This window comes from Onychostoma macrolepis, chromosome 01 (assembly GCF_012432095.1).
Source record: "Onychostoma macrolepis isolate SWU-2019 chromosome 01, ASM1243209v1, whole genome shotgun sequence".
NCBI classification, from domain to species: Eukaryota; Metazoa; Chordata; class Actinopteri; order Cypriniformes; family Cyprinidae; genus Onychostoma; species Onychostoma macrolepis.
In genome coordinates this window covers 8,152,026-8,168,862 of record NC_081155.1, presented here as the reverse complement: position 1 = coordinate 8,168,862, position 16,837 = coordinate 8,152,026, and the positions used below count along the sequence as shown (strand labels likewise).

Sequence of the window (16,837 nt, the reverse complement as noted above, 5' to 3'; positions counted from 1 at the left end):
GTCCTGACAAGGACCTCAACGACCAAACGGATGCCCTAGCCAAAGTAGGTGCATTACACGGCGAGGTATGGTCTCCACCGACCCAACCACCCACCCTTAACGTGGCAGCCATAACCCGCAGCAAACATACTCAACCTGCCACAATACCAACCTCACAGCCGCTTACGCTGGCTCCTCAAATCTCCACTAATGACATTGCTGACATGCAAGCCTCTGACTCCTCCATACAGACTATTCTTCACCACCTCTCTGACCCCTCCATCCACCCTATTACACCTGCTCAGCTTGCTGATGCTCCGACCCTCAAAGCACTACTCAACGTAAAACCTATGCTGCATGTGATGGACAACATTCTATGGTATGTCCCTGACGACCTCACTGCGCCAAGGCTTGTGGTGCCACAGTGCCAAAGGGGGGTATGGCTGATGTATGCCCACGACGCACCATGTGCACAAGCCTCGTGCACAAGTCACAGAAACGCAAGCAGAGATTGTGGGAAATCGGTGGCTCGTCAACACGCCTATCCGTGCCGCTACACTGACCTATGACCAGCACGACACTGCCACCCGTATCAGCCTGCCCAACCAGAGCATGTGGATTCAAGTACCCAAAGGTGCCATCCTCCACCTCGGGGACCTGGCGCTGTACCACCTTCCAAGTGACGAGTACCAATCTGAGGTAGAAATTCCAGACTTCTTCAAGGATCACAGTCTCACCCTGGAACCTGAAATGGAACTGAGCATTGAGAAAGGGGGATTCCAAATGATTGACATCACCCCAATTGACACGGCCCTCCAAGCACTGTCTCGGCTGCCTGTCCAGACCAACTTTCCCGTTGCCCGATCCTGGACCGCCGCTGACACTGCACTTTGCCTCGCCACAGCAATTGGGTACACCCTGACACTCGGCCTTGCCTTTATCCTGTTCAACAGAGTCAACGGGGTGCAAAGGTCCATGAACAGGTGCACAGCTGCCTTTCCTCGAACCTTCAAACGGAACCATCGAAAAAGAGGGAATCAGGCAGAGACAATGCTGAACCTGACCACAGTTAACACCACCGCTGGGGATCCGAAGGCTGAGGAAAATTAGAAACCACCTGCCATCTAATATTCATGATCCACCTGCCATTCGGCCTTCACCACCCACTTGCCATTTAACCATCACGATCCATTGTTGTCTGACGATGCCTCAATTCAGAACATCTTCAGCCAAAAGGGGGATTCTGTAACGTCTGTCTAGGATCAGTGATGGCTGATTACACTTTGTTTAAAAAAAAAAACCCTTTTAGCCTTTTGACATTTGCATGTAAATTACTGACCTGGCCTCAGCGTTTACATTTATACGGGTACTAAATTGCAGATGGTCCTTATCACTATCAAAAGGATGCTAAACAGATCGTCTGTACCAAGCTTCAAACACATTCCACAGAATGCCAGGGAGCAGACCCTTTCGTCTGTCTTCACAATTCCCAATACACGTCACACACACACACCTAAAGACATTTTCTCTATTTAGGCCATAATTAAACAGTTATAAATGTATCTGCTATATGCATGTGTTGTATGTATATTCCCCTGTTATATTAACTTGGGTAAAACCCTTTTCTTGTATTAGTTAGACGTTAAATGCCTATATTCCAGTGTATGAGTGTATCTCTTCTTTAATATCATTTGGAGATTACCTTCTTGGTATCAAAATGATCTTCTCTTTATTTCTCACACAATGATGTACACTATGTGATCGTGAAATGCATCGAACAATTCTTACTATGTTTTGAATTAAAAACTGCACTAGCGTTCCAGATCAGCAATAAAATGCGAATGGGCCATAAAACGGAGACAAAGGGTATCTCTCCCGCTCAAAATGCATGCCTCTGATTGGCCACTCCACCCACCAAATAGGCGCGGCCATGAACCATTAAAAGTGCCGAACCCAGACTAATCTTCGCTCAAAAACTCTTCTTCTTGAGACAAACACACTCCAAAACTCTCTTCTTGAGTTTAACCTTCCGCAGTGTTTACCTTCAACTTTGTGGATTTGCTGAGGACTTCTTCAACTCCCTCCTAAAGAAATCATCGAGAACCTCGTCTACCGCATCACGACTCTTATTCAGCAACGAACCAATGCAAGTAACCATTTACAACTGATTAGATGCGTGTTTAAGTTTGAACCCCTTTTTAAGGTGGATTGTGTCTTTGATGATTCTCATTTTGGGTTGTGGTTAATTGATGTGAAATACTGCCATTCTTTGCTCTTCTCTCTTTTCCTTACTTTCCTTCATTCTATAAATATATGTTTTGCTTAGTTTGTTTGTATGTTAGTTATAGTTTCGTTTATTAAATCCCTTATATTCACAATTGATTGTCTCTGTGTCCCGCTCACATTTCAAAGTCAATGAACGATTGCTCTTTGCTACATGCTAAACTACTGCTAGCACTGTAAGTAGGAAGGCTATTGTTTCTTGGCCAGAAAAGTAATCTTCCTAGAATTGATAAATAATTATATTGTCTGCTCGGTGGACGGACAGATCAAGTAATTGTAATATTGATTCTGCTACAGTTAATTCTAAGATCTAATCTAAATATTTATTATTAATTATAACCAGTTATAATTAATTATAAATAATTCCCTTTTTGAGCTAATTCGCTACAGTGATGACTGTGTTGTTATCAATAACAAACCAATATCACCTGGTTGCAGTCTCTTTTTGGGTTTCCTTGCCATAACAAATGTACAATCACAGTTACAGCAGCCCCAAAAATATAATGTCATGAAGTAAAGGGTCAAGAGCCCAACTAAAGCAAACACTAATCACTATGATGGTAACATCAAACAAAACAATAAAACATCATGAGTGAATAATGAGTGAAGCTTTGGATTTGTTTATTTAAGTTGATTTCATCGAAGGCTGTGTCTGGAAGTCAGTTGTATGTTTGGAGAAAGTTCTTATAACAGAAATCTGTTAGCTGGGCGTGCACTCATGAGCTCATCATGTGAGAGCACTGTGATATCACTGTGATAGTGTTGAGAAACAGGAAGTAGAATGTCCCCCAGCGACTGATATTTGAACTGCCTCCTCTCAACCTGCTCAACCTTTTGAATTCACAATGAGCTCACATATTACTCACACTGTGAGTATCACCGTATGAGAATGGTGTGATGTCACTGTGATCATCGCGTGATCTCACGTGTTGACTGGGCAGTTTGTTTTGAATACAGTGTTTTCAGACTTTAGTCATTTATATGTTTATAAGGAACTGAAAAAACTCCTCCAGGCCTCCAAAACACCCTCAGACCCCAGAGGGTTAACAGGGGCTTCAGTCTAATGTTTGTCATGGTGTCAGTTCATCATTTATTTGTCTTATGTGGCTGCTGTGACAGTGTTTAACAAGCGCATGTTCAGTACATGCTAGTTTGCTGTTGATGGTTTCACAATTATCGTGTAATGGCCTGATTCACTGAAGTCATTTGAATCTAGCAGCTGTGTAATTGAATGCTTCACTTTACTCTTGGCTGACATGTGGCATTGCTATGACCTGCTTGTGGCCCAGATCTGGCAAACAGGATCGGTGCACCCAAGTGACATCATTCCATGCTACATGTGGGCCACATCATCATTCCACATGTGCCAGATGTGGGCCAAATCTTGGCCGACAATATGTTGCTATCTTCCCAGTCAACACGTGAGATCACGCGATGATCACAGTGACATCACACCATTCTCATACGGTGATCCTCACAGTGTGAGTAATATATGAGCTCATTGTGAACTCAAAATGTTGAGCAGGTTGAGAGGAGGCGGCTCAAATATCAGTCACCGGCGGGAAATTCTACTTCCTGTTTCTCAACACTATCACAGAGATATCACAGTGGTGTCACATGATGAGCTCATGAGTGCACGCCCAGCTAACAGATTTCTGTTATAAGATACAAGTGAAACATACGTTACCATCATGGTGAGTAGTATTTGCTTTAGTTGGGCTCTTGACCCTTGACTTTATAATGTTGCAAATTTTTGGGGCTGCTGTAACTGCACATTTGTTATGGCAAGAAAAACCTAAAAGACTGCAACCAGGTGATACTGGTTTGTTATTGATGATAACACAATCATCACTTACACTCAATATGCAGTCTTGGTGAGATTTTATTAATCAACAGTTTCTAAATATAGAAGCTCTGTGATTACACAATATAGGACCCAGCAGTCTCATCAGTTATGAAGAATAAAAGCATAAGACACAAACATTAACTATCCTCTCACTTAAAAACAAAGAGAGACATCAAGAATCAGTGTATGAATCTCAACAATGGTGACAATCAAAAGGTTCATGCTGCAATGCATGCTGGGTACCTAGTCTCTGTGCAGTGAGTGCACTTTGACCTCACTTTAGTATGAGCACACAGTGAGGACGCTGTGAGGTTACACTTTTAGCTCACTGTTACCTCACATCTTGACCTCATCATGCGTATCCTGTGAGATCAGGGTGAGATCACTGTGAGATCAAATTGTTGACTGGGTTGGTTCGTATAGAACTATTTTCACATTCTTATTTTTCACTTAGAGGTTAAAATTGAAATATCTCCTGTAGATCCTCCAGTGAATCCTGTGATCTTCATCAGTCCATCTGGTGAAATAGTGGAGGGAGATTCAGTGACTCTGAGCTGCAGCAGTGATTCAAACCCACCTGCAGAAATAAGCTGGTTTAAAGGAAGAATGACTGTAGGATCTGGAAGAATCTACAGCATCTCAAAGATCAGCTCTGATCACAGTGGAGAATACAAGTGCAAGTCCAGATATGAAGATACAGATAAATACTCTTATGCTGTGACTTTAAACGTCATGTGTGAGTTAATGATGGTTAAATAACTCTGGTGTTTAATCCTATGTGATGTCAAATGTATTGTGATTGTTAATGATATCAGTGTTTTTCTGTTTTAGATCCACCTAGGAATGTCTCAGTGTCTATAAATGGATCTGGTGAAATAGTGGCGGGAGATTCAGTGACTCTGATCTGCAGCAGTGATTCAAACCCACCTGCAGATATCAGCTGGTTTAAGGAGAATCAAAGCTCAGCTGTTGGATCTGGACAGAGTTTCAGTGCACTACAGAGTGGACGCTTCTACTGTGAGGCTCACAATCAACATGGATCTCAGAGATCAGACACTGTTACTGTCACAGGTGAAGATTTTCTTTTATGAAGGGTGCCCAGTCAACAATTTGATCTCACGGTGATGTCACCATGAGCCAACAGGATACTCGTGATGATGTCACAATGTGAGGTAACAGTGAGCTAAAAGTGTAACCTCACAGCGCCCTCACTGTGTGCTCATACTAATGTGAGGTCAAAGTGCACTCACTGCACAGAGACTAGGTACCCAGCATGCATTGCAGCATGAAGCTTTTGATTGTCACCATTGTTGAGATTCATACACTGATTCTTGATGTCTCTCTTTGTTTTTGAACAACACTGTAGTTCAAAATGTTTGTGATTTATCATGATTTTAAAATCATTCAATCAGTGTGGATTATATATACACTGGGAGTATTGGTTTAACACTGGGGGTTTTACTGTGTACAGTGAGTATTAAGAAGACAATAAGTGTTTAAAGTTGGTTCTACTGGTATAAGGAAACAGTTGAAGTGATTGCGCCGGAGCGCGCGCACACACAGAACACATCAGTTCCAGCACTGCTAACTTGACAGCACAGTTGGTACTTTATCAAAATACAATACAGTGAGCCAAACATCAGCATGTGCGCCTCTGTGTCACCGTTGAAACGCGACTGAAGTACAAAGCCTGTCATTTACATAATAAATAATAGTTTAGCATTCAGATACGTTACATGGCAAATATGGAAATATTATGGAATATTTGGATTTGTGCCAAATGAGAGAGGTAGGATACACGAGCACAAAGCTCCATTTCGCAAAGGTGCTTAATGTATACTCCCTTGTCAGTCTATGTGAGATACGTGTCCAGAATCAGCACATGGTCACTGTCTGAGGCTTTGTTTTCAAGTGCGCAACTCATGGCATTCGCTGTTCTTCTGCTGGCGGTTGTCAAACAGCGTTGCATCAGAGTCCTGCACACGGGCGGGTACCCGACGGGTGAACCGCAAAAATTGACGTAACGGGTGGAATAATATTGACGTGTCGGGTGCGGGTCGGACTGGTGACAGGCACGGGCGGGTTGCGGGTACAATTATAACCAAGACTATTTCGACTTAATCCAGTACACGCTGATAAGCAGCTCCTTTCTTTCAAATTGTCCCATGCTTGTGTTCGCGCGCTCTGTCTGAAGACCGGGTTTCTACAGCGGGATTTGCAAACACTGAGCACTGTAGCCAATCGACAGCTGTATTGACATTGATTGACAGCTAGCCTTTTAGACCTCTTTAAAATAGATTGGTCACACTTACGCAATAGTTTTATATTCTTTTTACACGTTGGATGTTGTGCGAGCTCTCTCTCTCTCTCGATCCTCGACACTGCTGCCAGTCCTACATATTTTTATGCAGCCTATAATGTTGCTTTCTCTCTCTCTGTTAACTTGTTGGGCTGCGTGTGTTAAATGTTATTATTAATTTTTAAACGCATTAACTCAGAATGACTTGTTAATTGCTTGTTACATTAAAAATAAAATAAAGGCGTTTTTTCCGCCTTATGTAGATTTAATGCGGGTGCGGTTTGGGTCGCGGTTTTTATGTCAAACGGGTTGGGTCGGGTCCGGAACTAAATTAGTGTTGCTGTCGGATAACGGGTCGGGTATTCGGTTAACTACTGCGGGTGCGGGGCGGGTTTATCAAAAAGGACCCGTGCAGGACTCTGCGTTGCATTACTGCGGGCGCCCCCTTCTGGATTGGGGGTGAACTGCCTGTATTCGTCATAAGGCCTCATACACCGAACCGAGACGCCCATACTGTGACGGTTCGGTACGCATACATGTACTGTGCCACCCCTACTTGCGGTCAGTGTTTGCTTTAGTTGGGCTCTTGAGCCTTTTAATAATTCAAAATAATTTGCCTCTTAGCAAAGTATTATTTCACAGCAAACATTTGTGCAATGCTGAATCAAACTGAAGTATCAGATCAGCTTATGCTTTTGATGAATGAGCTTTCTTGGTTTATGTAAATTTCTCTGGTTTTAGTGCTTCTCTCTTTGGTTGATTAACCACATTTGGCTATAAAAAAATAAATATAAAACTCTTATTAAGCAAATATATATGCTTCAATATTAAGAAAAAAGAAGTTCTGTTTAGAATTAGGCTTTTCGACATTAACATTTATCATATGATCCTCAACAGTGGTGACAATAATTATTCATACTGCAGTGCATGATGGGAGTTTTTCATGCATTGCAGCATGAAGCATTTTATTGATTGTCACCATTTTTGAGATTCATATGCTGGTTCTTGATGTCTGTGTATGGCGAAAAAGCATTCTAATTCAAATTTTCACATACACTTCTGTAAGGAGAAATCTTACACAGAAAGTCGAGGATCAAAAGCCCAGCTAAAGCAAACACTGATATCCATTGTGATGGCATAATTTTAGCCAATAAAACATCAACATCTGATCCTTTGTAATTCCTTAACAGCAGGTGTTTATAACTAATGCACAATCATCATTTAATTAATCACTTAATTATCTCATTATCTTTAACTCTTTGAGGATTTGGGATTTGATTTGACACTTGCTTGTGACTTGAAAGGAATGACTTGGTTCGTCCTCTGGTGAAATCAGCTGCTGAGTTCATGGGTGGAACAAAAATATGGCAGGACTTTTACTTTCTGACTCCTGGATTTTTCACCTGTTCCTTCTCAATAAGATCTTCTGTAGACGTCTGACAGAAATAACAGCTTTACCAGCTTCACGCTTTACTAACCAGACTGACTTTGAGTTGTTTAAATCTTCGGTTGATTTAATTTAAGGCTGTGACTGAAGTCAGTTGTAGTTCTTGTGTTTGTTTGTCTCGTTTCTCTTTTCTTCAGTGATTCTGGTTGTTAACAGCAGCTGTTCATCAGCGTCTGAATTCACTCATTAGTTTTCATTCTCTCTGTCAGGTGGACTATATTAGTAAAGTCATGTAGGGAATAGTAAATGATGGTGCAGGGTGTGATTTGAAACACATCCTCAGAGTGTCGACTTTGAACGCTGTTAACTCACGATATATAGCTATATATATAACTACTTTCTCAAAAATGACAAATATTACCCAGAATATACAGTTTCAATGGAAAACAGCATGTTACTGTCAAAGTTTGGCCGTTTTTTTACAGCAATTTTTAACAGTGATATATTACATTTCTGTCCCCCTCACTTCTGAAATGATGGCTATGCCCCTGTGACTGGGTGTAGCTTTGAGAGTCAATCTTAACTAATAGCCTTCATCTTTCAGTGCATCATGGTCTGGGTTGGCCTGTCTGGTTGGGAATCACAGTGGCATGTGTAGGATTATTCATCGTTATCATCAATATCGTGTTCATAATGTAAGTTGGATTCTCAATTGCAGTGCAAGTGGAATTGCTTCACGTGATAAGTAGTAATAAATCTTTAAACACCACTTACCCTAATGTCATAAAAGCAGGAGAAAACTAAGAGGTGCAAAAGTTGAAGATTCCACACCAAAACAGGTAAATTAGCCAGACATGACCAGAAATATTTGTCATGTACTTTTAGCTAGGTTTCATATGTACTGTATAATAATTCATCTTCTTTCATTTCAGGATGATCTGTACTCTAATGTAGCCGAGAGGGACGTTCCCGTGTCTGAATCAGCCGCTTTTGATGATGCTCCGTATGCCAGCATTTCATCCAGCAAACCCAGAAGAGATGGAGACAGAGATGCTGAGGAGATCCAGTATTCGACAGTCCAACATCACAAAACCAAACTGATGAAGAGAGCAGAGGAGAACGAAAACCACTATGGAAATATCAGGATTCACCGGCCTTGTGCTGCCATGAGGTGCACAAATAAAACTTCTGTCATCATCTGCTCACTACTCAATGATAAAGTCATTTTAAAAATACAGCCACTTTGTATATCACGTTTCTTTATGTAATCTGAGGCTTTACATCATGTTTCTGTTTTCATTTTATTTTGTTTTAGGCGATCAGATGTGGAGACTGTGGAAGAGGTCTCTGTGATCTACAGCCATGTCAAATGAACAGACTGTTATGAAGCCTGTGTTCAGACATCAATCTGGTCTGCTGGGAAAAGCAAAAGCCACAAATATTGACTGAATACGAAAAAAGAAAAAAAAAAACAGAAAAAGAAGTTAATTAAACAATGTACTTGAAAGTATGGCTGCTTAATATAGCATGCAATTCAACATAATTTATGGCACATCAAACCAGCTGAACAGATGAGCCGGAAACAGAAAAAAATCAAAGTTAAAAAAAAAAAAAAAAAGCTTTTTTTTTATGTTGTGATGTAGCATGCACTTTAAAACGTGAACCTGTGCAGTTGTTGCTTTAAAGGGATATTTCTATCCGATACTACATACAATTCTAGTTTTTCTGTTGTAACCAAGTTCAATCAAGATTATGTAACATAAAACAAATGAATGTTATTTCAACTTAAATCCATTATTTCGACCCAACATACAACTTCCAAAAAAAAACACACATTCAAAACACGCACACCTGTTCCACGCTGATTAGTGAATTTCAGTTCAATAAGAAATTATGACTTGAAGTTATTACATACTTTAAGCGGTAGTGAAGTGAAAATGACAATTGACAGCGCTACTCTTCAGCACAAATGGTAACCCACTGTAAAAAATAAAAGAAAAGAAGCAACAAAACATTAAACACTACAGATATCTCTCTCACTTTTGACAATCCAGTCTGACTTTATTTCTTTCATAGTAAACTTCTTATTGAGAATTAACTGAGGTTTAGATGTTGATGTTTTATTAAAAATAATCAAGTTTGAAGTCACTGTTGTGGAGATAAGTGTTTGCTTTAGTTGGGGTCTTGATCCTACCATATTTAGCATTAACTTTTTTATTTGTTTGCTACAACTTTGTCTTTATAATAAAGGTGCTTCAGAAACACAGTTGCGAGAGAAACTCTGATCAAATGGCCTTGATTACTCATTGATGATGATGACGACGACTCAGTGCAATGATCAGATTTGCAGATCATATCAAGAGTCTGATGTCTGAAAATGTTAGATCAAGAATCAGTGCATGAATCTCAACAATAATGAAAATCAATGCAAAATTATTATTATTTTTTTTGTGACTTTAGTGACTTTTGTTTTGTGATGTTCAGTGTTGACTGTCACCATTGTTGAGGTTCATATGCAGATTCCTGATGTCTGTATGAGCTTGTTCCCATTTCAGTGTAATGATTTAACACTCTAAAAACTGAAATCGCAAAATTACAACAAGACATCATACTTCATGAAATAGGCTGTAGTTCCTAATATGATGTAATATCTTATTTAGGTTCTCTACCATTAAATGGCAGACATGTAGTACTTCGATTCTAGATCAAAGTTGTTCAAAGAAATAGCAGAACAAGTCAACTATTTTGTCATAGACGCTATGAACTGACCTGCTTCCGCATCAGAGTAAATTGTGAGAGAAAATCACCAAATGGCAAATAAAAAGTTGTACCGTGAGGAAATGTTGCAAATGTTATTCGCCGATTCTGACTCTGAAGGTGAATATTTGCCTTTTGGAAATGACGATTGGCCGTCTAATGATCGCGCATCTCCCGGTACATCTTTGCATGCGCAATGGTGCCGCCGTGTAAGGTGAGAGTGTTCACGAAGCACAAACAAGTGATCATTTGGACCGTTTGCCCAACGGGGATAGGGGGTGGCAGGGGTGGACGTGGTCTTAGTCTACTGATGATCAGCCAGATTGCGTCTTTTTTTCTGATCGCGCACGCTCAAAGGGCCGCCGGCAGACAGTTTAGGTGCAGTCAGTGTGGGGTAGTTCTGTGCGCTGTGCCATGCAATGAGAGGTACATACTCTCAAGAACTAGAAACTGTCACCTAGATACCTGATTGGGCAGATAGCTGGTCAACTGATCAAAAAAATATGTACATGTATTTTACTATGGCACAGTAATATAGTAATAATTTACTACTTTCTCCTGTTTTACTGTTGATTTCCTCTTTTCCTGATCATTTGGAACAAGGATAAAAAGAAAAAAAAAAGAAAAAAAAAGGAAATAAGTTCAAACGTCCATTCAATATCTATTATTTCCTGAATATTACTGATGAACTGATCAAAAAGTAGGCTACTGTTCACATGCATTTTACTACTATATACAGTGGCGTACCGTCCTATTTTTAGCACTCTGTAGTATGCATACTGAGCAGTGTTCATTTCATTGTTTCATCTGGGCTGACCCATGTGGGGCCCTAATGGAAACCGCGGACAAAACTGGCTGGGGCCCAGTTAGATAGCCCAGGTGCCACCCATCTGGGCCCCACATAAGATTGTTGGCTGGGTATGGGTCCATCCTACAGAGTGTTAAAAGTAACACTGAAGCAGTGATCCCACGTGTTGACTGGGCCTTCTTCCGATGTAAGGATTTTAGTTCTTATTTTAGCTTTTAGGGAATCAAATCTTAAAGATTCGGCTTGATTTGATCAGATTGATTCAAAGTTTATAGCATACACTTTAATTATTCGTCCAGCGTCTAGCACTTAGTGTATCTTAGCAATTCTGTTTATTTCGTGGCCATGATAATAAACGCACAATTGGTTTGGGTTAACTTTAAGTACAGGTAACGTGATCTGGGCAAAGTTTGAATTTAAAATACACAACTCTAGACAAGGATTCTTTATAAATGAAACAGATGTTTATTTGCTAACTGCTAGTCTACACTGTTAGACATTTCTGTAATTTCCACAGTTATTTACTGTATATCACCCAGTGTAATACTGCAAATTCCCTTTACAGTAAATAACTGTAATACCCTTTGCATCATGGGAATTTTCTGTGACGTCAGACCCCACATACAGAGACTTACTGTATTTTTTTTAAAATTGCTGTATACTACTGTAACGGTCTCTTTGGCGCCATTATACTGAGGTCGTTTTATTTTCCTCATTTCTTACATTTGGATTGACACAATTTGCCCTACACCGTGTCTACAACGCCGCAACAGCGTGGGACTGACTACACTGCATGTGTTACATTGCTTCTAATGATTGGAAAATCCATTTGTACTTCGTGTCAGAAACTGCATCTGCACGTCAGAAATATACCGGGGCTTCACTTTACTGTCCGCATCCACTGTATATAGTATATATATAATGGGTTCTATATTGTTGTATGTTGTCGAGTCGCGCCGCTCCACTCCACTCCACTCGCGTCCGAGGAAGACACGGATCCAGCGGGGCAGCGCGGTGGGTTTTGTCTGGGGATGAACCAGCGAGAGTGGAAGAGTTCCGGAGAACATCTGCGCTGTGTGTCAATGCACCTTACGAGAGTATAAGACCAGCAAGCAAGGTAAAAATATATATACGTTTGTCTGTGTGTTTGTGTCAAATTTTTGCACACCAGTTTAACCCATAGTAACATTTACTCGTCAACATGGCAGTTACAGAACTTTACTATGGTAAACTGCACTGTCGTTTCAAAGGACTTTTGTCAGCTTATTGAATTAAGTTACTGAATTAAAATTGTTTTTAACGAGGAACGCTTATCTTATATTAACATTAGGTTAACTAATGTGAAATTTAGTTCAGGTTTAAAATTATAAAATCTAATGAAATCTATGAAAATTAATTAATTACAGTCGTATACTGATAAAACAAATACAGTTTGCTACTGTAAATCTTAATTACAGTAGCTTGCTGGCAACAGTGTTGCCAGTAAGTTACTGTAAAAACCCTTTGAAATGTCTAACAGTGTACAATACATGAACTAAACCTATTGAAAACACACGTTCATTTTTGTGAAAAGTGGGGACATCCCATAGGCGTAATGGTTTTTATACTGTACAAACTGTATGTGCTATTGCCCTACACCAACCCTACACCTAAACCTACCCCTTACAGGAAACTTTGTGCTATTTCAGATTTTCAATACACTCCATTCTGTGTGATTTATAAGCGTTTTGAAAAGTGGGGACATGGGGTAATGTCCTGAAAAGTCACCTTCTCCTTGTAATACCTTGTCATTATACAAATCTATGTCCTGATTTGTCACAAAAACATGCACACACACACACAAACATGCTGAAGATAGGATGAGAGTTATTGCGATTTGAAGAAAGACTTAAGTCTCTAGTAATAGCTACTAGTTATTTAAATTCACTTGATGAAGATCACAAACAGAGATTATCAGCTGTCTTTACTGCTGAAAGATCAATTCGCCCAGTTGCCAGCAAAATATATATGGAGATTTTGTTTGTTTACTTGCATTCAAGTTGACAGCTGGCTCGTTTTCCTTTCCTGGTAGAGGGAACCCTGAGGCTGCTGATTGGCTGCTTATGCAGTCGTTGCGTGACGTCAATATGGGGAATCCCTCTGGTGATTGGCTGTTGCCTGGTGCCTTAAGAGGGACGACGCACTTGAAGTTTTCTTGTAAATCAGTCTTTGTTGATTCGATTATCAATTTATGTGTTAACTAGTCAGGGGTTCCAGGGTGTCTGTTGCTGGCCTATCTCCAGATAAGAAGTTCCTTTATTCTGTGCTATTAGATTTTTTTATTTATGCTGAAGCCAGTCAGAGACAACACTGAAGTTCTGTTGCTTAATTGAGTCCAGATGCAGGGCTCCTTCTCTTCTCAAATATACCATTGTCTTTATGGATCTCGTGAGAAGATAAGGAGGGTGTCCCCCAGTCAGGGAGGCGTCATTAAGGTTGGTTACTTTTACAACTTCTTGCACATGTCCAAGCGGAGAATCTTTTAGTTTTCCTTTGGCATGTGAGATTCTATAGTTATTTGGGTCTGTTCGAAGAGGTCTTACACCGACAAGCACAGTCTGCTCTGATTGGCCAACTGACCCGGTGCATTGTGATTGGCCAAACACGACAAGCGGGCGTCGGAAATGTAACGCTCCTTTCCATAATCACAAGCTTCATCTTTCAAAATAAATGTAAAGACAGTTAATAATGTCCTTAGTTTTACCATCAGTTGAAGTACAAGAGGGGAACAGAGTCGAATGACACACACAGTGAAGATGCTCGTATGTATTTGCAGTACACAAGCCGCGATTAAGAAAGCTGACTCCACTGTGATGTGACCCTGTCTCTCTCTCTATTACACACACACACGCACGCACGCACGCACGCACGCACGCACGCACACACACACAATGTGCAAAACTCTGCATTTGAACCAGTCATTTGAACAGCTCTTAGTGCTGCGTTCGACACTATAGACCATGACATACTCCTAGATTGATTACAAAACTATACGGGTATTCAAGGGCAGGCTTTAAGATGGTTTAGATCCTACCTATCCGATCGCTACCACTTTGCTTTTTTAAATGGGGAATCATCTCAATTATCACCAGTAAAGTATGGAGTATCACAAGGATCTGTCCTACGGCCTCTGCTATTTTCAATATACATGTTGCCCCTTGGTGATATTATTAGAAAATACGGGATTAGTTATCATTGTTATGCTGATGATACTCAACTATATATCTCAACAAGACCAGATGAAACTTCTGAACTATCTAAGCTAATAGATTGTGTTAAAAATGTAAAAGATTGGATGACCAATAATTTCCTCCTATTAAATTCGGATAAGACCGAGATATTACTTATTGGTCCAAAAAACAGTACTCAGAATCTCTTGGATTACAATTTGCAACTAGACGGATGTACTGTTACGTCCTTTAAAGTCAAAAATCTGGGTGTTATATTAGACAGCAACTTATCTGTTGAAAATCATATTTCCCATGTTACAAAAACAGCATTCTTCCATCTTAGAAACATTGCCAAGCTTCGAAACATGCTACCTGTTTCAGATGCAGAAAAGCTAGTTCATGCATTCATGACCTCTAGACTGGACTATTGTAATGCACTGTTAGGTGGTTGTCCTGCATCTTCAATAAACAAGCTACAGATAGTCCAAAATGCAGCGGCTCGAGTCCTTACCAGGTCAAGAAAATATGATCATATTACCCCAATCTTACAGTCCCTGCACTGGCTACCTATTAAGTTCCGGATCAATTACAAAATATTATTACTTGCCTATAAGGCACTTAATGGTTTATCTCCTGCGTACCTAACTAGTCTTCTACCACGCTACAATCCAACCCGCTCCCTAAGGTCGCAAAATTCTGGACTTCTGGTAGTACCTAGGATAGCAAAGTCCACTAAAGGAGGTAGAGCTTTTTCACGTTTGGCTCCCAAACTCTGGAATAGCCTTCCTGATAACGTTCGGGGTTCAGGCACACTCTCTCTGTTCAAATCTAGATTAAAGACACATCTCTTTAGCCAAGCATTCACATAATGCATCTTATAATCTTGTACTGCATTTATATCTGATCAAATGTACATTATAATTCTTTAGATTGGGTTGAACAAATCATTTTTTTGCTTGAATGGAACAGCAGCTACGCTAATTATGTCTCTATCTGTTTCTCTGATTCTGCCTAGGAATTACTGAAGCGCCAGTCTGGATCCAACCCTTAAAAGATCCGAGATGACCAAACACCTGAGAAGAGAGATGGCAACACCTCAGAGGACCATGGAGGATGCCAACCCTCAGACAACACATTACCAAGTTAAGTCTGTCATAACTTAAATATATTGGGTTCCCTTTCGAGGGAACTTCGAACTGCGTCCTCTAGGGGTCGCTATGGGGAACGCCGTCAGCGTGACCCGTGTCTGAAGCATATATACAAAAACACCACATGTTGGCCGGCGACAGCCTATGACGTCACTACCGGCACGACCACAGTATAAAGGGGCGCCGGGAAAATATGTCATTCTCTTCTTCGTCTTCAGTGACTGTTTTGTTTGAAGCGTGTATTCTACAGGTAAGAAACGATTTTCTACTATGGCGAGCACTAGCAAGGCGTTTAAGAGATGTGTGCATCCGTGTCCTCGTTATTTGACACCTAATGACACACACGATCTTTGCGTCTTTTGTTTGGGCGAGGAGCACGCACGCGATGTCATCGAGGGGGCAATCTGCGTGCACTGTGAGCTTTTTTCTATGAGAAAGCTCCGCTCTCGTCTGTCTCTCTTTTCGAGGAAGGAGGGACAGCCGTCTGCTTCCCGCGGCTCAAGACCCACTGCTGCTGAGGCACGGAGGAGGATGGGCTCGCAGGCGGAGCTGGCTCGTGAGTTAGAGAGGGGGCTTTCCTTCTCGCGCTCGTCGGCCGCGAACGAGAGTGAGTCGCTGGATGACGATGATGCGATCTCTCTGACATCATCTGATCCAGCGGCTAGTGCTCAGCTGGGTTATGCCCAGGAAGAGCAGGAGATGTCTGAGGGCGAAGATTTTGAGACTGAGCCCTCTCAATCCTCCTGCCCTGCGTATGACGAACTGTTGGAGGTTCTTCCTGATCTCCATGCGGAGGTTGAGAGGGAATGGAAAAAGCCGTTTTCCTCTCGCATTCATAGGTTTCAGCATACCAGTTATGCTAACATTGAGGGGATGCGTGAAAACGGCTATGAGGGGATGCCCCCTGTGGAAGAGACGCTGGCCAGCTATCTCTCTGTGGGCGAGACATCCTCTCTCAAGGCTCCCTCCTTGCCATCTAAGCCCCTTCAGGAAACATCTCGCTTAAATGGCAGGGCATACGCAGCAGCAGGTCAGGCTGTCGCTTCGTTGCACACGATGGCGGTGCTTCAGGCTTACCAGGCTGATCTGCTGAAGGACCTGGATAAGGGTCAGGGCTTGTC

General features: G+C 41.2%; 1 protein-coding gene across 1 annotated transcript; it reads left to right on the top strand.

Moving 5' to 3' along the window:
• The first annotated feature begins 4,462 nt into the window (after window positions 1-4,462).
• Window positions 4,463-9,908, top strand: LOC131543526 (B-cell receptor CD22-like). Its single transcript, XM_058780920.1, has 7 exons — window positions 4,463-4,466; window positions 4,563-4,844; window positions 4,940-5,179; window positions 8,399-8,489; window positions 8,588-8,633; window positions 8,727-8,965; window positions 9,110-9,908. The coding sequence occupies exons 1-7, from the start codon at window positions 4,463-4,465 to the stop codon at window positions 9,165-9,167; spliced, it is 960 nt and encodes a 319-aa protein (XP_058636903.1). The 3' UTR covers window positions 9,168-9,908.
• The last annotated feature ends 6,929 nt before the right edge of the window (window positions 9,909-16,837 follow it).